Here is a 21,052-nt window from a genome sequence, read left to right on the forward strand (position 1 = left end):
TCGTACCTTATTACTTGTACAATAGTGTCATCTACTCTTCTATTTCCTACTTAAAGATCCATTAGACCCAACGGTTTATTTCCAGGAGGAAGATCAACCAATTCCCATGTATGGTTGTTCAATATGGATTCTATTTCACTATTGACTGTCTCTTTCCATAACAATGATTCTGAAGAAGACATAGCTTCTTTAAATGTTTGAGGCTCATTTTCCAATAAGAAAGTCACAAAATCTGGTCCAAATAAAGTAGACGTTCTTTGACGTTTACTACGTCTTGGATCCTCCTGGTTATGTGTACTTTCTTTTGTTTCTTCCCGAGATCGTTTAGATCCTTCACCAATCGACTCACATTCCTTTTTATACGGATATATATTTTCAAAGAACTCAGCATTATCTGATTCTATAACCGTATTATTATGAATGTCGGGATTTTCTGATTTATGAACCAGAAATCAATATGCTTTACTATTAGTCGCATATCCTATGAAAACACAATCAACGGTTTTCGATCCTATTTTTACCCTTTTGGGTTTAGGAACTTGTAATTTTGCCAAACACCCCCACACTTTAAAATAATTCAAGTTGGGCTTCCTTCCTTTCCATTTTTACATATGGAATCGGATTGTGTTTTGCTATGTGGTACTCGATTTAGTATTCGGCTAGCCGTAAGAACGACTTCCCCCCACAAGTTCTGTGGCAAACCAGAACCTTATCAATAATGTGTTCATCATCTCCTTTAATGAACGATTCTTTCTTTCTAGCAATTCCATTGGATTGGGGCGTGTAAGGGGCCGTTGTTTGATGAATAATTCCATATTCTAAACNAGCAGTACCGACGGTACCTGTTCTTTCGATAGGTCGTTGCCCTTCACAGCGGTGACGTAGTGGATCAGATGATCCTCGGGATCTGTGGTTCCGTCATATACCCTTAAGTAGGGTGGCATCTTGAAGGTTTTTGGGGTGGAGTGAGGAGCAGCTTCTTCGGTGTATGGTTGTTCAACGAACCTTCCCACGTCGCGTTTTGGTAGCAACTTGGGAGCACCGGGGATCTTGTCGACCCTCTCCTGATGTTCCTTCATCTGACCACGGAGCGCCTTGTTTTCATTTTCCATTTCTTCCATCTTTTTAAGGATGGCTGTTAGCGTGCCATCGTTGGTCTGTGTCTCGATGGGTCTGTTATTTACTAGTGTAGCTTCCGGTTCACCCACGACCGCAGTGGTACCTACCGTTAGTGTACATACGATGTTATTTTGTGGTGACCTCTCAACCAAGCCACTTAGAGTGCTTGTTAGCCATCTTTCCAGTAGCTCTTTGACCGTTGAGGGTGCTTCCGTAGCCGCAGATGTGGAAGCTCCTTTTTCGTGCAAGATCGTCAGGCCTTCGGATGGGGAAGGTGAGATCTCTGCACCTGGTGTGATGCTAGGGGTTGCATTCAGGATGCCACCGTCACTGACCTCGTTGAGAGGGCCCAGGAGATTGGTAGTGACACCCAATATGGCTTTCGATCTTGTGCTATTTTCTGCCATTTTTCTGTTTTTGTGTAGTGTAGAGAGTGGTAGTTGGTTGATCTCTAGGTGGATACTATGATTTTGATTCTCGAAATCCCCACAGACGGCGCCAAATTGTTTGGCTCAAAAGTTAACGATATACTTTGTAAGCGATAAAACAATCAAAAATAGAAAAGGGGTAAATCGTAATCAAATATAATAAGCCTAGAGATGCAAAGATGATAATATTGTTGTAGATCTGATATTGCAAAGTGATAATGTTTACCAATGAGATACTTTCGTTAGAGGTAGAGACATAGAGAGAGAAAGCCAGAAAAATGAGAGAGTTGTATTAGATCAGATGCCCCTTTTACAATGTGGAGGTCTCCTTTATATAATAGGAGACCTTCCTCGAAAGAATCAAAAAGTTACAAAGATAGGTAACGTCTCCCTAGTGTGGACGCTGAGTTCTAAACGATCTTGCTTTTGTCCTCACGGCCGAGTCGTACCCGCTACGTTGGTCGGCGTACACTCATTGGGCGTACCCACTGGCGTAGGGATACTGAGGGTCAAATTTGACCCTATACAATGTGCCCTGGTATTTCCGCAACACTTGTGATGTTGCACTTGATTTTGGCTAATGTATTACATGCGTTTGAAATTAGAAGACCAACTGATGAACCAATTGACATGACTGAGAGCTTTGTTATGCCTAACCTTAAAGCTACCCCACTTGAGGTTCTTGTTGCTCCAAGGCTGTCACCAAATTTGTATGAAATATGAAGCCATATTATTATTAACTATAAGTCCTAAAATGTAATACATTATTTAAGCAAAATTTTCAGTGTTATATGAAGTTCTCTCATGTTCAGTCAATGTTTTCTTCATTATTCACAACCGCCCCACCCAAAATAAATCCAATTATAAGACATCATTATTCCATTCTATATTACTATGGACTTGGCAATTTTCGTAAAGCACTATAGTATAAAGCCTAGTAAATTACCATTCGTAGCTGCAAATACAACCTATATACAAAGGATACAACATGTTATACAGAAAAATAAAACGCTCTTGTTGAGAGTCAAATTCAAGACCTCCAATAACTAACCAAGCGCTTTAACCAACTGAACTATGAGGGCTTGTTGCTGTCTTGTTTAAGTTCAAAACAATTAATCTCTTGTTTCATCGATTTGCTATAAATTCAAAAATAGCTACAAATATTAAATTTGCTGAAAATATAGCTACTACTGATAAAAACAGTATATATGTTTGATGTTTATTTTAAAAAGTGGCTTGAATCACCTCATGACAATACATGTGCTAGAAAATGACAATAACTGTATTTTCTTAAAGCATGTCCACGAGATACACTTATGTCAACAAGAGATGTCTAAGTTAAGGTGTTTATCTAATGGTTGGTGGCAACTTTAAGTGTCCATCTATGTATTTTAAAAAACAAAATATGGGAGGAAGACAGAGATATATATAGACCACTTTATACCTATACAATCCGAGAATGCCAAACACTTTATCAATTGTTTCATTCGTAAAGACTAGAGGCCAAGCGAGGAGTAAGGAGAACTTGGAGAGGAGAAGCTTTAAGGATTGTCAATCCAAAGCTCTCACTCATATCAATATGTTCATCCGAAGGCCTCTTAAGTTCAAATCCCTGCAACAAACCAGCTAATACAAAGGGCACAGCTTGAAGAGCAAAAGAAATTCCAGGACACATTCTTCTTCCACTACCAAATGGTATCAACTCAAAGTGATTTCCTCTAACATCGACATCTTTATGTGTCGTCAAGAACCTCTCTGGCTTAAACTCGTGAGGATTTGGCCATAAATCTGGATCACTATGAATCTTCCAAATGTTCACTAGTAAGCGAGTGCCTTTTGGTATATCACAGCCACTAATAGTACAATCCTCCATCGACTCGTGTGGTACTAAGAGCGGTGCAGCTGAATATAAACGCAATGCTTCTTTAACAACAGCTTGAAGATAGACCAAGTTCTTGATATCTGAATCTTGAACGCATCTGTTCTTCCCAACGTGAGCATCTAGCTCATCTTGAGCTTTTTTTAGAGCTGAGTAGTTGTTTAGGAGTAAAGATAAAGTCCATATTAGAGTTACAATCGTGGTGTCCGTACCTGCCGCTAGCAGAGCCTATAAAGCCAAACTCAACAATTTCAGCAATAAGCTACACATATGAGCACAACAAGGGACTACAATAGAATATTAATGACAAATTTATAGAAGTTCCTTTCGTTGTCAGAAGACAATGAATTGATGATTAGTGAAAATCGATTTTGATTTTATACACTAACATGAAAACAAAAGTTTTATGCTGTTGCTACAAGGAAAATAGTCAAATTTGTCTATGTACTGTCTGAAATTGCTCGATTATATCCTCTGTTACACTATCGACTTACCTCGTTAGGAATAAGACTCATTATTGCTCTTGATTAGGGGCGGCAAAATGGTTAAAAGAAAACAGTTAACCACCCATATTATCCTCTAAAAAATGGGTTGGATAATAAACTTTTCAAAAACGGGTCAAATATGGATAAGAACCATATTATCAATTTAGGAAATTGATAACAAATGGGTAACCAATGGGTCTAACTTTTACATTTGTAAAGCCTCAAATTTGGGGTTCCTCAAGTTAGAGAGCCTAAGAATTCTCACAAAAGTGATCATATGCAAGAAGTCATGGATAATATGGTTACCCATATTATCCGCCGGTTAACCCGTATTAAATATGGGTCTGGTCGAATAATTTATCGGTTTTTATTACCCGTTTTCGATCCGAACCATATTCGACCCGACCCGCCCGTTTGCCTCTCCTACTCTTGACCTTAGGTTCATAGTCAACAGTGGCGAAGGAAATTAAAATAGTTAGTAAGAATTGACCCAATGACTTTACAAAGGTTTTGAATCCTGTAGACCACTAAGCTATATTTTTGGGCTATGTCAAGTGGGTTCAACACATAATATATAGAGGTAAAAATTAAATTTTGCCTTATATATAGAGTGTAATATTCGGCGAACCGAAACCCCCTAAATCCGCCCCCGCTGGCAAGGGTATGATTTGACCAAAAGTCTTTACTTATAGCCCGTTTGGCCAAGCTGCAAAAATCAGCTTATTTTGAGAAGTGCTTTTTTTCAAAAGTACTTTTCTCAAAAGTACTTTTGGTGAGAAGCAGTTTGTGTTTGGCTAATTAGTTTGAAAAACACTTCTGAGCAGCAATTAGTGTTTGGCCAAGCTTTAAAAAACTGCTTTTAAGTGTATTTTTCTCAAAAGTGCTTCTCAAAAAAGTGCTTTTGGAGAGAAGCTACTTTTTTCTGCTTCTCCAAAACTGCTTCTGCTTCTCCTCAAAAGCACTTTTTTTTCCTTCCAAAAGCTTGGCCTAACACCTCAATTTTTTGCCAAAAGTGCTTTTGACAAAAAAAAAAAAAGCACTTTTGGCCAAAAAGAAGCTTGGCCAAACAGGCTATTAGTCAAGTCATATACTCATTGCTAGTTTATTACTTAAAACATTGCAACAACAACGATAACAACAATAGTCCAGTATAATCTCACAAGTGGGATCTGGGGAAGGTATGATGTATGCAGCCTTACCCCTACCCTGGAAGGGCAGAGAGACTATTTCTGATAAACCATCAGCTAAGAAAAGATGAAAGAAGCACTGATATCAAATAATAATCATTTAGAAAACTAATCCAAGAATGCAAAAGAGAAGATGACAGGAGTACTGATAACAAGTAATATACATGTCGTGATAACAAGCTAAGAGAATTACGTAAAACAGAGCAATTTGGAGAAATTAAGAGTAGTAATTAGATGCGGTTTTAAGAGGATAAATAAGAAACGTACCATACAAGTAGCTTTGATAGAGGTATCAGCATCAAACCCAGGAAAATCTCTGTTTTCACAAATGGACAACATTACATCCATGAAATCTTCTTCCTCACCGTATTTAATCCCTTTAGAATCCCTCCTCCTTTTATGCTCTCCTAACCATTCTTCAACAACAGAGTCGATTTCTTTAGCAACTTCTTTCATTGCCTTCTCATGTCCTCCTATATCTAGCCACCTTAGATAAGGTAAAAAATCAGCAACAACAGTAGCCCCTAACAACTCAAAAAATCTTCTAATTGCTTTATGAGCTTTATTTATTCCTTCTCCTTCAGTACACTCTTTTCCAAATAACATCTTCACCATAGTATTCATAATTACATTTCCTAACCATTCCTTCATCTCCATTTCCACTGCACCATTTAAACTACCACTTTTATTCTTCAGCCAGTAGTTATACGTTTCTTTGATAGCTGATTTTACTTCAAATTCTCTTATGTGTTTGAGCATCTCAATTCGCCGAGTGGACAGAAATTCAATAGTGGCTATTTTCCTTATCTCTCGCCAATAAGGTCCGTAAGGAGCAATCCCAAACATGGCATGGTTGTAGCCTATGATCTCAGAAGCCAAGGATTTGGGCCGATTTGCAAGGGCCAAATCGTTGGTTGTGAAGCATTCTTTGGCTATTTTGGGATCACTAACCACAACAACTTTATATACACCAAACTTCAACCCGAAAATTGGCCCATATTTTTCTGCCATTCGAGCTAAGACTTTGTGAGGTAGCTGATCAGATTCAGTTCCAGTGAGAAGGTGGAGATGGCCAATGATAGGCCATGCTCCGCCTGCTTCAGGTACCCTTTTGATCCTCTGCCCATTGTTTCTTTTGGTTGAGAAGTAAAGAACGAATAGAAAAACGAAGGAGCTAGCTAGTGTAATGGCAATTAAGAAGAAATCCATGGCTAACCATATATTGTGGGGATGTAACCTGTTATAATCTTGTATATTCAGAAGTATACTCCAAAAAAGAAATGGTGGGGGAAGTTTATATTTATAGATGGATGAGAATAGCCAGTAAATTCAACCATATCACGTTATCTCCACTTCAAGATTATATAATATTAGAAGCTGAAATTGCTAAATTAAAACTTTTTTGTATATATACTACCATTAAATAATACAGAAAACATTAGGAAACCAATGAAAGGACAACGGCGGTTGTTTTAAGTTAAACTATCTGATATTTTAATCCAAATTATATTGTCCAAATAATTTACTTTTGCGCGTGGGGCTCATCTAAGGAGGAATCACTCCTAATTATTACTCCCTCCGTTCTAATTTATGTGAACATATTTGATTGGACACGAAGTTTAAGAAAAAATAAAGACTTTTAGAATTTGTAGTCCTAAACAAATCAAAAAGGGGCCAAGAGTATTTGTGTGGTTATAAAAGCTTATCATCAAGTAGAATTGATAAGTTAAATTGTTACCAAATTTAGAAAGGGATCATTGTTTTTTGAACGGACAAAAAGGAAATAGGTTCACACTGAAACAGTGGAAGTAGTAAATTCTCTTCTAATCTCAGATCTCAAGTTCTAAAATTCTAGTTAAGATTGAATGAATTTTATTTATCTTGTGTCAGTTGTAAATGAAAGAGCTTATGACAAAAATTGCTAATGAAGAATTGTCCCTGGCCGCCGCTGACAATTGAATGTGGCACTATAAGCAATGAATATATCAGTTATATATTGCGTGAAAAGAGAATGATAGCTAGTTTTATTGGCGACCGAGAACGTTACGTAAAAATGACCACCACGTCCGACTGTTGTGTTTGATCTGTCGTAGTTAGGGCCGGATCTAAAAATTTAGAATATGAGTGTATCTTTAAAAAAAAGGAAGGAAAAAACTATTAAATGAAAATTAATCCATATTCCTATGAATATATAATTAAGTATTAAATCAGATGCACCATCAACCCTTTATGGAACATGAATATCAATATATAATATTAGATTAATTTTAAAAAATATATAAATAAAATAATTAATTTGACAGAGGATCTTTCATGCATCGTGCCCCATGGCTCATAGTCATCATTATCGTAAGCGTTGAAATTCTGATGTTTTCGAGGAAAAGATGTATTGGTCCTATTCCATTTTGGCAGGATAGCGGCCTAGCTAGCATACACCTCTATAAGAAAACAATATTAAATTAATTAACAAATGACAAAATTGCATTGGAAATGCAAACAGTGGTGGCCCGTGGTTGATAGTGAAAAATAACAAAAACAAATGCCAAATGTGTATAGGGTCGAATTTGACCAACTACGTTCTTTAAGACAGCACGATCGATCGAGTGTGCGTGAGCCCGATTAGAAGAGCGACCTATGAGCAACAAGAGGGACGACTCCTTGACCACGCTGGCTGCTCTACAATATGTACTTTATTCTTTGCCTTTTTGTATTTAAGTAAGGATCCTCTATTATATAAAGGGAATCTAAGCTTGGAAAAAGGGGAACTCTCGGAGATTATAAGAAATACAAGCGCTCTCTCTCTCTCTCTCTCTCTCTCTAACATTGTTTCTCTTATCTAATAGAAGTGTATCATTTACTCTGAATTTTGTTCATCTCGTTGTTATATGATCCAATATTCAAGATCATCCTAGAGTTTATTATCTTCCACTACGATTTACCCCTTCATCTATAATGATTGATTTGCATAAAAAGTATTAACATACTTTTGAGTCAAACAATTTGGCGTCGTCTGTGGGGATTTCGGTAGCAAAAACCATAGTTTACATCTAGGATACCAGAAACAACCATCGCTGTTCTTCAAATCCCATAGAAACTAACAAATGGCAGACAAAGAGTCAAGGTTGAAGATGATAGCAGACGTCTCAACCAACCTCATAGGCCCACTCAACGAAGCAGGCAGAGAAAATACCGCGAATATAACACCAAGTAACATATCGGAGGGGGAGATCTCGCCCCCCTCACTTGAAGATCTAACGATTTTGCATGAAAGAGGGACTTCTACGTCTGCAGCAAAGGAAACACCCCCAGTAGTCAAAAAGCTACTGGAGGAATGGTTGACGAACACTCTAAGTAGCATACTCGAGAAACCGCCTCAGGGAAATATCACAGATCCATCGGTGGCAGAAATCACCACCACCATCGGAGAGCCCAGCATTGCGCGAACAGGTAACACCCACACTGACTCCAATACAAGCAACGATGCGCTCACAGCCATCCTTAAGAAAATGGAGGAGATGGAGAACGAGAATAAAACACTTCGTGATCAAATGAAGGAGCACCAAGAGAGGGTAGACAAGATACCTGGCGCCCCTAAGCTACTGCCGAAACGCGATATGGGGAGATTCGTCGAGCAACCATATAATGAGGGAGCTGCTCCTCACCCAATCCCCAAAACCTTCAAGATGCCACCATACTTGAAAATATACGACGGGACCACAGATCCAGAAGATCACCTGATTCATTACGTGACCGCCGTAAAAGGCAATGACCTATCGAAAGAACAGGTGCCATCTGTGTTGCTGAAAAAGTTTGGGGAGACTCTGACGGGAGGAGCACTCACATGGTACTCTCAGTTGCCGGCCAGATCGATATCAACGTTCGAAGAGATGGCGGACAAGTTCACCACCGCCCACGCAGGAGCAAAGAAAGCCGAAGCCAGGGTCAACGACATTTTCGCCATCAGGCAGACAGCGGGCGAGGGACTCAGGGACTTCCTGACATGATTCAACAGGGTAAGAATGGGACTGCCGAACGTATTGGAGGGAATGACAGTGGCAGCTTTCCAAAACGGGCTGAACAGAGACGGATCCAAAGCAACCAAAAAGCTGCTCACTCGGCTCATGAAATATCCCTCCACCACGTGGGAAGAGATCCACAATGCCTATTGCGCCGAAGTCAGAGCGGATGAAGACGACCTTAACGGTCCGACCCAAAGATTAACGTCCGTACAATCAGAAGTAAGGAGGGACCAACGCAACGACGGACAACGGGAACCACTTCCACGCTTCAACAGAGAAAGGCACAAACCTTACGTCAGAACTCCTAACCGGCCTCCTCCAAGACACCCAGATGCCGTACAGCGACATGCCGCCCCGCTTCGAAATGAAAGAGGTATGCCCCCATTATTATCTGCTCATAACTTTTGTGTCTCCCCTTCAGAAATAGTGTACGCACTGGAAAAGGTGGGCACGAAGGTGCAGTGGCCACAGAAAATGAAGTCAGACCCCAGTGCGAGAAGGTCGAACGTCCTATGCGAATTCCATCAGGAAAGAGGACATAAAAACGAAGATTGCATAGGCCTACGGCAGGAGGTGGTCAGAATGCTGAACCAAGGATACCTGAAGGAGCTACTCAGCGATAAAGGAAGGACTAACTTCGCCAGAGGACGTGATCAACCCCAAGGACCACCGATACCACCTTCTCCAGCACGCACCATACAGATGATCGTCGGCGGCGGCGACGACTCGGCAATCAACCATGTAAAGTTCACTACCACTCACAAGTTGAAACGCACGATCGCTCACGAACGGTATGATGACTTCGAAGATGGTATCACCTTCGATAAGTCTGATGCCGACGGTTTGTCTTTCCCTCATTATGATGCTTTAGTTATAACTTTACGCATTGCTGATACCGATGTGAAAAGAATCATGGTAGACAACGGAAGCGGCGTGTGTATTATCCACCCCAAAGTCCTCATGCAAATGAGGCTCGAAGATAAGATAATACCGCGTTGCATAACGCTAACGGGTTTTAACAATGCAGTAGAGAGAACCTCAGGACAGATATCACTGCCCGTCCTGGCGGGGGGAGTCACGTTTGAAACCACGTTCTACATCATGAACCAGGAAACGGCCTACAACGTCATCATGGGACGTCCCTGGGTGCACGCCATGCGGGCCATTCTTTCGAGCCTCTATCAAGTAATCAAATTTCCCACCCCATGGGGAATATTCAGCATTCGAGGCGAGCCACGTACCGCCCAGGAATGTTACCGAATTGCCCAGGATTACGCACATACAAAATAGCTGAAAGGAGCAAGCGCGGAAGCATAGCAATCAGCCATGTCGGGAACCAAAATCAGCCCGACGACAGAGGCTATCAGGGACCCGGATGTCGTAGAAGCCTACAAGGCAACAGTCAAGAATCTCGACCCCGTCCAACTGGATAGTACCGATAGCTCGAAGAAAGCTTACATCGAACACAATCTCTCCGACCCAGGTAAGTACCACGAATTCTTAACTAACCATGCAGATTTATTTGCCTTCTCTCATTCAGATATGCCGGGGATCCCAAGAGACATCACCTCTCACAAGCTGAACGTCGACCCACTTTACCCGCCCGTGAGGCAGGTAAGAAGGAAATTCAACGCCGCAATCAACGAGGCGGTCAGTGAAGAGGTAGATAAACTACTAGCCAACGGTTCCATCAGGGAATCAAAGTACCCTCAATGGGTCGCCAACGTGGTCATGGTTAACAAGAAAAATGGGAAATGGAGAATGTGCGTAGACTTCACCGACCTAAACAAGGCGTGCCCAAAAGACTCCTTCCCGTTGCCCCATATCGACCAATTGATCGATGCGACATCAGGGCACGAGCTGTTAAGTTTCTTGGACGCCTACTCTGGCTATAACCAAATCTTAATGGCCAAAGAGGACCAAGAAAAGACAACTTTCATCACCCATCAAGGGACGTACTGCTACAAGGTGATGCCCTTCGGACTGAAAAAACGCGAGTGCAACATATCAAAGGTTGGCCACCAAGATGTTTAAGGAACAACTCGGTAAAACAACGGAGGTCTATATCAACGACATGCTAGTGAAGTCGGTTAAGAAGGAAGACCATATCAACCATTTAAAGCAGGCCTTCGAGATACTGAGGCAGTATGGGATGAAGCTGAACCCAGAAAAATGCGCCTTCGGCGTGGCCTCCGGGAAATTTCTAGGTTTCCTCATATCATAGCGAGGCATCGAAGTCAACCCATATCAAATTAAGGCTATAGACACAATACCCGAGGTACTGCACAGCAAGAAACAGGTATAAAAATTAACGGGGCGAATAGCCGCCTTATCCAAGTTTATCTCGCGGTCCTCGGACAGATGCCATAAATTCTTCAGTGTACTGAAGAAAGACCATGGACTACAATGGAACGAGGAATGCATCGAGGCCTTGAAGAAACTAAAAGCATACCTATCTTCGCCACCACTGCTCGTCAAAGCAGACCCAGGCGAGTTCCTACTTATGTATCTGGCAGTATCCGAAGTCACTGTCAGCGCCGTCTTGGTTCGCGAAAACAAAGGTACGCAATCCCCTATTTATTATATCAGCAAGACACTCATAGATGCCGAAACGAGGTACCCCCACCTCGAAAAATTAGCTCTGGCACTGGTCGTGGCTTCGCGAAAGCTCAGACCTTATTTTCAGTGCCATCCCATAAAGGTAATAACAACCTTCCCCCTAAGAGGCATCCTACACAAGCCCTAACTCTCAAGTAGGCTCGCTAAATGGGCCATAGAGCTCAGCGAGCATGACATAACCTACCACCCAAGAACTGCCGTCAAGTCGCAGGTACTTGCCGACTTTGTCGCCGATTTCAGTGCAGGGATACTGCCAGAGGCAGAACAAGAAGCCCTTCGCGCTTCTACCCGTACCGACCTCTGGACCCTTTACACTGACGGCGCTGCGAATGCCTCGGGATCGGGACTGGGACTCGTCCTCGAGGTCCCCATGGGTGAGGTAATTCGCCAGTCCATACGGTGTCCCGAGATGACTAACAACGAGGCCGAGTATGAGGCTGTGATTGCAGGCATGAAGATAGCAATCAAATATGGGGCCCGTTGGCTCATCCTCCACTGCGACTCCCAACTTATCGTAAATCAAGTCACTGGAACTTATCAAATCAAAGAACAACGGCTATAAAATACCAGTCAGAAATCCGCAAGCTGATGCACGAGTTCGACGAATGTCGCTTCGAACAAATTCCCAGGGCACAAAACGTTGAGGCGGATAGCCTAGCTAAATTAGCCGCAGCCACCAAGAATATCAACAAAGAAAATGTTGTGACTCTCCTCCATTCGGCCATCGACCATGTCGAGGTTTTCTCTTTAAACCTGACTTGGGACTGGCGCAACCAGTTTGCATCCTACCTGCAGGACGGAACGCTTCCACACGACAAAAAAGAAGCCAAGAAACTCCGGGTACGGGCCGCCCGATACAGCCTGATCAATAACGATCTCTACAAAAGAACATTCGGAGGTCCCCTCGCCAAATGCCTCGGGCCGCATCAAACAAGGCAAGTATTAGAGGAGGTGCACGAAGGCCATTGTGGCACCCACACAAGAAACCGCGCCCTTGTTCGATGCCTCATCCGCGCTGGATATTATTGGCCTACCATGAAGAAAGAAGCGGTAGATTATGTTCGAAGATGTGAGCAGTGCCAAAAATATGCCCCCATGATACACCAGGCAGGGGAACTCCTCCATTCAGTCACCTCGCCATGGCCCTTCATAAAGTGGGGAATGGACATGTCACGACCCGGATTTCCCACCCTCGAGGGTCGTGATGGCGCCTACTAATAGGAGCTAGGCAAGCCAACTTAATTAACAAATTCATTAAACACATATTCCTTTTTAACAATTAACAATATTAAATAAAGGCGACGGAATTAAAATCATTAGCGGAAGACTTAAATTATATAACTGAATAAAATACAAAAATTCCAACATACGTCTCTACCCCGGGACTGGTGTCACATACTCACGAACATCTAAGGAGTACTACATACAAAGTCTGAAAGAAACATAATCTGTTTATCTCGGGTACAATGAGATGACAGCCAAATGCAAAGATAGAAGGGAGACGCCGGGCCTGCGGACGCCTGCAAGCTACCTCGTGTCTCTCTGAACTGAAGGTTCGCCCCCGTGCTAATGCTGCTGCTGCTGCTCAATACCTGGACCTGTGCAAAAATGCACAGAGTTTAGCATCAGCACAACTGACCCCATGTGCTGGTAAGTGCCTAGCCTAACCCCGGCGAAGTAGTGACGAGGCTATACTGGACCTCACATAAACCTGTGCAAATATAAAAACACAACAGAAATCGAAGTACAAGGCAACTATAGTATGGGAGGGGAAACATGCTGTGGGGAGATAGCAATACTAACAGTAAATCCAAAGTAATCAATCTAGGTGCAATTTAAAATTTAAGGCGAACAAGAAACTAATACCAACACTAAACACATTTGCATCAATAACTGTTGCGGCGCGCAACCCGACCCTAATACATTCCAACACTGTTGCGGCGTGCAACCCGATCCACAATTATCACTGTTGCGGCGTGCAACCCGATCCACAATTATCACTGTTGCACCGTGCAACCCGATCCTCATGTAACATTGTTGCGGCGTGCAACCCGATCCTCATGTAATATTGTTGCGGCGTGCAACCCGATCCTCATGTAACATTGTTGCGGCATGCAACCCGATCCACAATGCCTACCTCTCAACCTTGCCCAAACAACAGTCACAAATAAAGGGCAAAGGAGTGAACAAGTAATTGGAAGGAGATCCCAACAAGGGTACACAAATAACCGATAATAACCATGCAAGAGTAAATCGATATTTCTCTTTTTATTTCATTTTCATATCCTAGTTCTCATTAGCACTCGTGACAAGCTCCAAGGCATTTCTCATTTCATATGCTCTCACCATTTGTATTTCAAACCGAGCCAATGCTCCACGAATTTTCTACAATCACAATATCTTTCACAAGGTGTTTACCACGCATAGAAGCCATCAAATAAACATGGAAGGCTTAACAATGTCCAAACAACCCACATATAAGGACTCACGGTCATGCTAGACCCCAATGTATAGGAACTCGTCACCATGCCTATACATCGTACTCGATCATTTAGCATTAGCAAACAAGACTCGACTCCTATTCCCTCAAGCTAGGGTTAAACTAAACACTTACCTCAACTTCCACGGCCAATACAATTCTCCACAATCGCTTTCCCTCTCGAGTTCGGCTCCAACTCAACCAAATCTATGCAATAAGGACTTCATGTTATCAATATGTGCTAAACAAATCAAACCCAATGACTAATTATAACTTTTTCATCAATTTACCCCAAAAGGTCAAAAATGCCCCCGGGCCCACATGGTCAAAACCCGAGGTTCGAACCAAAACCTGATTACCCATTCCCCCATGAACTCAAATATGTAAGTTATTTTGGAATCGGACCTCGAATTGAGGTCCAAAACCCCCAATTTCAGAAAACCTAGGTTCTACCCTAAATTCCCAATTTCCCCATTAAAATCTTTGTTTTGAAGTTGAAATTATGTTTAAGGATGTTAAGGAGTAAAGAAAATCAGTTAGAAAACACTTACCAATCGTTTTGAAGAAGTGGAATCGTTTGGAAAATCGCCTCTTATGTTTTGGGTTTTGAAAAAGTGAAAAAATGACTGAAAATCCCGACTTTATATACTGTGCTGAAGACTGGCGCGGACCGCACAAAAATGCACCGCGGCCGCGCCGAGGAAGGGAAGAAAATGACTCTCTGAACCTACCCAGCGCGGACCGCACTAATTTAGTGCGCGGCCGCGCTGGTTGAATGGACCCAAGACCCACTCTCTGAATCTCCCAGCGCGGACCGCACTGATTCGGTGCGCGGCCGCGCTGGTCGACCTAGAATTCAGTGTCCCTCTGAACCTAGCCACGCGGCCGCGCTGGGGGCCTGCAACCCTTGAACCTGCAACCATATGCTATTTTTAAGCCTAAGACCTCCCGGAACCTACTCAAAACTCACCCGAGCCCTCGGGGCTCCAAACCGAACATACATATAAACTCAAAAATATCCTACGGACTCATCCGTGCGATCAAATCGCCAAAACAACATCGAATTAGGCCTCAAGACCCATGATTCCTTCCAATTTCCATGAAACATCAAAATTACTGCTTCTAGCTCAAAACACGTCAAATGACGTCCAAATCTAACCAAACTTCACAGCAATTGCTTAACTCATATTTAAGACTTGTGCCGGGCGTCGGAACCAAAATACGAGCCCAACAGCACAGTCTACTAAACAATTATCACTTTTAAATTCTTTAATTATTTTCAGAAAATAATTTCACACAACAATTCATTTCTCGGACTTGGGACCTCAGAATTTGATTCCGGGCACACACCCATGTCCCAAAATTTCCTACGGACCCTCCGGGACTGTCGAATCACGAGTCCGGGTCCGTTTGCCCAAAACATTGACCAAAGTCAAACTCAATAAATTTAAAACATCAAATCTATTCTTTTTCTCACAAATTCACATTTAAACTTTCCGGTTACGCGCCCGGACTGCGCACACAAGTCGAGGCAACCACCAAGTGAGGTTTTCACGGCCTCGAAAGTACAAGGGTAGTGGGAAATACGGTGATGACCCTTTAGGTCGTCACATCCTCCACCTCTAAAACAACCGTTCGTCCTCGAACGGACCAAAGAAAGGAGTACCTGAGTCGGGGAAAAGATGGGGATAACGGCTCCGCATATCAGACTCGGACTCCCAGGTCGATGCCTCATGAGGCTGACCTCTCCACTGAACACGAACAGAAGGAAAACTCTTGGATCTCAACTGACGAACTTGCCGGTCCAGAATAGCTACCGGCTCTTCCTCATAGGATAAGTCCCTGTCCAACTGGACATCACTGAAATCTAACACGTGGGTAGGATCGCCGTGATACCTCCAAAGCATGGATACATGGAAAACTCGATGCACGACTGATAAGCTGGGCGGCAACGCAAGTCTATAAGCCACCTCTCCCACTCGATCAAGAATCTCAAACGGGCCAATGTACCTAGGGCTAAGCTTGCCCTTCTTCCCAAATCTCATCACGCCCTTCATAGGCGACACTCGGAGCAATACCCGCTCACCAACCATGAAAGCTACATCTCGAACCTTACGGTCTGCATAACTCTTCTGCCTAGACTGAGCTGAACGAAGCCTCTCCTGAATGATCTTGACCTTGTCCAAGGCCTCCTGAACCAAATCCGTACCTATCAACCGAGCCTCTCCCGGCTCAAACCATCCAACCGGAGACCGACATCGCCTACCATATGAAGCCTCATAAGGAGCCATCTAGATGCTCGACTGGTAGCTGTTGTTGTAAGCAAACTCCGCCAAAGGCAAGAACTGATCCCACGAACCTCCAAAATCAATAACACAAGCTTGGAGCATATCCTCCAAAATCTGAATAGTCCGCTCGGACTGACCGTCCGTCTGGGGATGAAATGCGGTGCTCAAATCTACCCGTGTGCCCAACTCTCGCTGAACTGCTCTCCAGAAGCGTGAGGTAAACTGCGTACCCCGATCCGAAATGATAGACACGGGCACACCATGAAGGCGAACAATCTCCCGAATATAGATCTCGGCGAACCTCTCAGAAGAATAGGAGATTGCCACAGGAATGAAATGCTCTGACTTGGTCAGCCTATCAACAATAACCCATATCGCATCAAACTTCTTCCGGGTCAACGGAAGTCCAGTAACAAAGTCCATAGTAATCCGCTCCCATTTCCACTCGGGAAGCTCAATCCTCTGATGTAAACCACCAGGCCTCTGATGCTCATACTTAACCTGCTAACAATTCAAACAACGAGCCACATATGTTACGATATCCCTCTTCATCCTACGCCACCAATAATGCTGCCNCACTCACATTTTCGCAAACACAAGTTAGAAAAGGTGTTCAGTGCATGTAGTTCATCCCATAGGCTCTTTCATTTTTTGTGAAATAGCCTGATACACTAGAATTACCTTGCACAACAGCACTTAATTCCTTTTGTAGTTGGAACAACTTTGCACCATTTGTCTGACCAAACCTGTCTTCCAGGTCACTCCAAAGATCCTTTGCACTTTGTAAGTACAAGACACTCTCTGCTATCTCCTTGGAGAGTGAGTTGAGTAGCCATGAGAGCACCATGTCATTGCAACGAGCCCAGACCCTTTGAAGACCAGATTCAACTCTAGGAACAACTAAGGATCCATCAATGAGTCCTAGTTTGTTCTTTGCTGAAAGAGCTATGACAACAGCTCTCTTCCAACCTCCATGTCCTCTTCCATTGAAGACTAAAGAAACAAGATTCATCCCTGGATAATCTGAGGGATGAAGATAATATGGGTGACCAGAATCAACCAACCCGGTTGTAGTGGAACCAACTGCAATAGATGTAGCTGCAGTCGGAGTAGCTGGGTTTACTACATCAGTGGTCTGAGCTTCAGTAGACATTGTTGTAGTGAATAACTATATTTTGAAAATTTGATCTGTAAAAAAAAGGAGCTGGGAGAAGAAGAATATTAGAGCAGATCAGACCTGCTCTGATACCATGACAGAATTGAAAGAAAAACTTGTAGAAAAAGTTTTCTGTGTATATTGAATGAATTTAATGTATACAGTCCACCTATATAAATAAGAAAGAATGGAATCTATGTATAACTAACCTATCCACCTGTCCCTATTCTTTGTTCTCTTATAACAAACTGACAAATATGGAATCAATATTTACCGCTAATAAAAAAAACCATGCTCAATATAATTCTTCTAAACAGTCTCTTTTAACAAACTGACAAATATGGAATCAATATTTACAGCTAATAAAAAAACCCTGCTCAATACAATTTTTCTAAACGGGCCCAAAACGTGTAGAGCCTAACTAGTATATCTGAAGCTTTGAGCCCAAGTAGCCAGCTGAAGTTTTAGCCCAATATTTATCCTTGATATATGTCTGATAAACACATCTAATAATGACACCAAACAACCACATCTGATAAACATAAGACAACTAGCCACCTTGAACCACAATAGAACCTTAGAGAGAAACACCATTAGAACCACCATCTCCAACACCCAATTATGCTCTTTCAATAGAATTAGAGTAGGCAAATATCTCATTTATTAGATTAGAATTGCTTAGCATAATGGGTAAAAATTTGTTTGAACGAATTACATACCGGTATCTGTTGATCGAACAGAAGTAATTGCAGATTCCGGGTGCCAGTACGATATTTTTTCAAACAGTTCATGGGCGTAAAAATAACAAGGGAGAGAAGGGTACAAAAGAGATGGAGGAATACAGAGAAAGAGACGGAGGAGTACATAGAAGTGAAAGAGATGGAGGAGTAGAGAAAAAGTGAAAGAAAATAGAGAGTAGAGAACCGGTGTGGAAGAAGCGGTTGTATCTGAAGGGGTTTGTATATTTTGAGTTTTTTGTTATTATTCGCGGGGAGTATCTCTTTTAAAACGCCAAATAAGCGTAGAGGCAAGAAAAGGGATTTGCTGTTGAATGGGAGTGGTCACGTCACCGGCCTTAGGGCCCTCTATCATATATATATATATATATTCTCCGATCATATATAGCAGGAAGCAATATGTCACTCTTTTGTATTGATGTATAATAACTTAGGACTAGTCTAGAGCAAGCAGGGAATCTCGCACAAGAGCACAAATGCTACTTCTATTTATTCGATCATAATCCTAATTTCATTTTGTTGTCACGTTATAGTCCTGCTCATGACTCAAGAATCCACCAGAAATACGGTACTATGGAACATTTCCGATTAGTGTAGTTAGTGACTGAAAAATATAGAAGAAAAGACAAGGTTGAATTTTAATCTAAAGATGCGTCTGCTATTTAAATGTCTTTTAAGATTGGTTAAATCTGTTTTTAACGGATTTGACTAAACAAACCTTTAAGTTTAATGTATTATAAACATATGTGTTTGTTAAATATCTCTGTTTCTCTCTACATAACATTGAAAACACCAAATCTGATTTTGCAATGTTTACTTCTCTTCTCCCTCTCAATATATTCACAATATCGTTGTTCTAGTGGAAGTTCAAATTTCGTTGGACTTAAATTTCGTTTGGCTTATTAAATTATGGCGGAATTTCAAGACAATATATAAAATACATATATTGCTAATAAGGAGACTTATATTAGAAATTAAGTAACATAACAATTGTAGTTATTACAAGCTAAGATTGTTCGAACGTTCAAGTCTTCAAAACAGTCCTTATTGAAAAATGATAAAGCAAAAGGAGGGGGAGATATGTAGTACAAGGGGTGACATGGATGTAACAACTCGACCGGTCGTTTTGCTTTCTAGATCTCTGTGCCCCTAAATAAGACTTCCCGTATGTGCTTTTACTATTTTATGACTTGCGGGGATGGTTAGTTCGGGATTTGGAAGGGTTCGGGTTGAAATCGGAACACTTGGTTCCTTAAGGGTAGCAAAAAGGGCTAAGTTTGACTTTGGTCAACATTTTGAGTAAACGACCTCGGAACCGGGATTTGACAGTTCCAACAGGTTCATATGATGATTTTCAACCTAGGAGTATGGATGACCCGGGAGCATTTCGGCGCTAAATAATGATAGTTGGCACCTTGAAGGTTTTAAAGTTCTTTAAATTTGGTTTGGAGTAGGTTTTGGCGTTACCGAGGCCGTTTGGAATTCCAATCCTGGAAATAGTTCCATATTGTGATTAAGACTTGCACGCAAAATTTGGTGTCATTCCGAGTAGTTTAAGTATGTTTCGGCGCGTTCGGAGTAAGTTGGAAGAACTTGAAGTTCATAAGTTGATTCAATTTGGTTTGGGGCGTGATTATTAGCTGTGATGTTGTTTTACGCGTTCCGAGAGTTCGAACGAGTTTGTTTTATGATTTCAAACTTGTTGGTATATTTGGGCATGGCTCCAGGGGCCTCGAGTGTTAATCGGACTAGGCACGGACCAACTTTGGACTTAGGAGCAACAGTAGAAGCACCAGGTTTCTGGTGCAATCGCACCTGCGGGCTATAGCCGCAGGTGCGAGCTCGCAGAAGCGAGCAAACAACTGCAAAAGTGGCCCAGCGTAGTCAGCCAAGAAACCGCAGAGGCAGACAGGGTGGGCGCAGATGCGCAACTGCAGGAGCGGTCAAGGGACCGCAAAAGCGGAAGACTGCGCAGGTGCGGCTCGTCTGCCGCAGGAGCGGCATCGCATAAGCGAGCCATTATTCCGCAAATGCGGATTTAGTCCAGCCAAGGAAGGACCGCATCTGCGATGAGATTTCCGCAGATACGGCCAGTGAACCGTAGAAGCGAAATCGCTGGAGGCAGAATCTTTTATTTAATGTGGACTTAGGCTATTTGGCTCATTTCATTGACTCTTGGGGCGATTTTGCAGCTCTTGGAAGGGGTTTTTCACCTGGCACTTTGAGGTAAGTAATTCCTATATAATGTAAGTTTAATAAATAATTTATAGGTAGATTTTAACATGTAAAATTAAAATCATGGGTTTAGATGAAAAACTTAGGTTTTGATAAAGCTTGGATTTAACCACGAAAATGGTTATGGAATTTAGTGAAATTATATAATTGAGTTTGTGAGGTTATGGGTAACAATTTTCTTCGAAAAATTTCAAAATCCGGATACATGGGCCTGGGGGTGCATTTTCGGAATCTTTCAATTGGGGTTGGGTAATCAATTTAATAGTTAGAATATGAAATTTTGAACATGTATTGATTATTTTATATAACATTTGACTAGTTTCGAGTTGTTTGGCACCGAGTTGAGTGTTTAAAGCATATTTAAGGACCGGAAGTGGACTTGAGAACGTGGTAAGTCTCTTGCCTAACCTTGTAAGAGGGA

General features: G+C 42.1%; 1 protein-coding gene across 1 annotated transcript; it reads right to left on the bottom strand.

Annotated features, from left to right (window-relative positions):
- On the bottom strand, positions 2,736–6,464 carry LOC109229439 (cytochrome P450 CYP82D47-like). Its single transcript, XM_019394876.1, has 2 exons — positions 5,366–6,464; positions 2,736–3,654 (listed from the first exon to the last, which is right to left on the bottom strand). The coding sequence occupies exons 1-2, from the start codon at positions 6,305–6,307 to the stop codon at positions 3,031–3,033; spliced, it is 1,566 nt and encodes a 521-aa protein (XP_019250421.1). The 5' UTR covers positions 6,308–6,464; the 3' UTR covers positions 2,736–3,030.

The sequence above is a fragment of the Nicotiana attenuata genome, chromosome 7, assembly GCF_001879085.1.
Source record: "Nicotiana attenuata strain UT chromosome 7, NIATTr2, whole genome shotgun sequence".
Classification (NCBI taxonomy): Eukaryota; Viridiplantae; Streptophyta; class Magnoliopsida; order Solanales; family Solanaceae; genus Nicotiana; species Nicotiana attenuata.

Excerpts from the sequence above, each read along its gene's own strand:
- LOC109229439 (XM_019394876.1), bottom strand. The coding sequence starts at position 6,307 with ATGGATTTCTTCTTAATTGCCATTACACTAGCTAGCTCCTTCGTTTTT. Across the intron at positions 3,655-5,365 it reads CTATCAAAGCTACTTGTATG|GCTCTGCTAGCGGCAGGTAC; the intron begins GTACGTTTCTTA and ends TTGGCTTTATAG.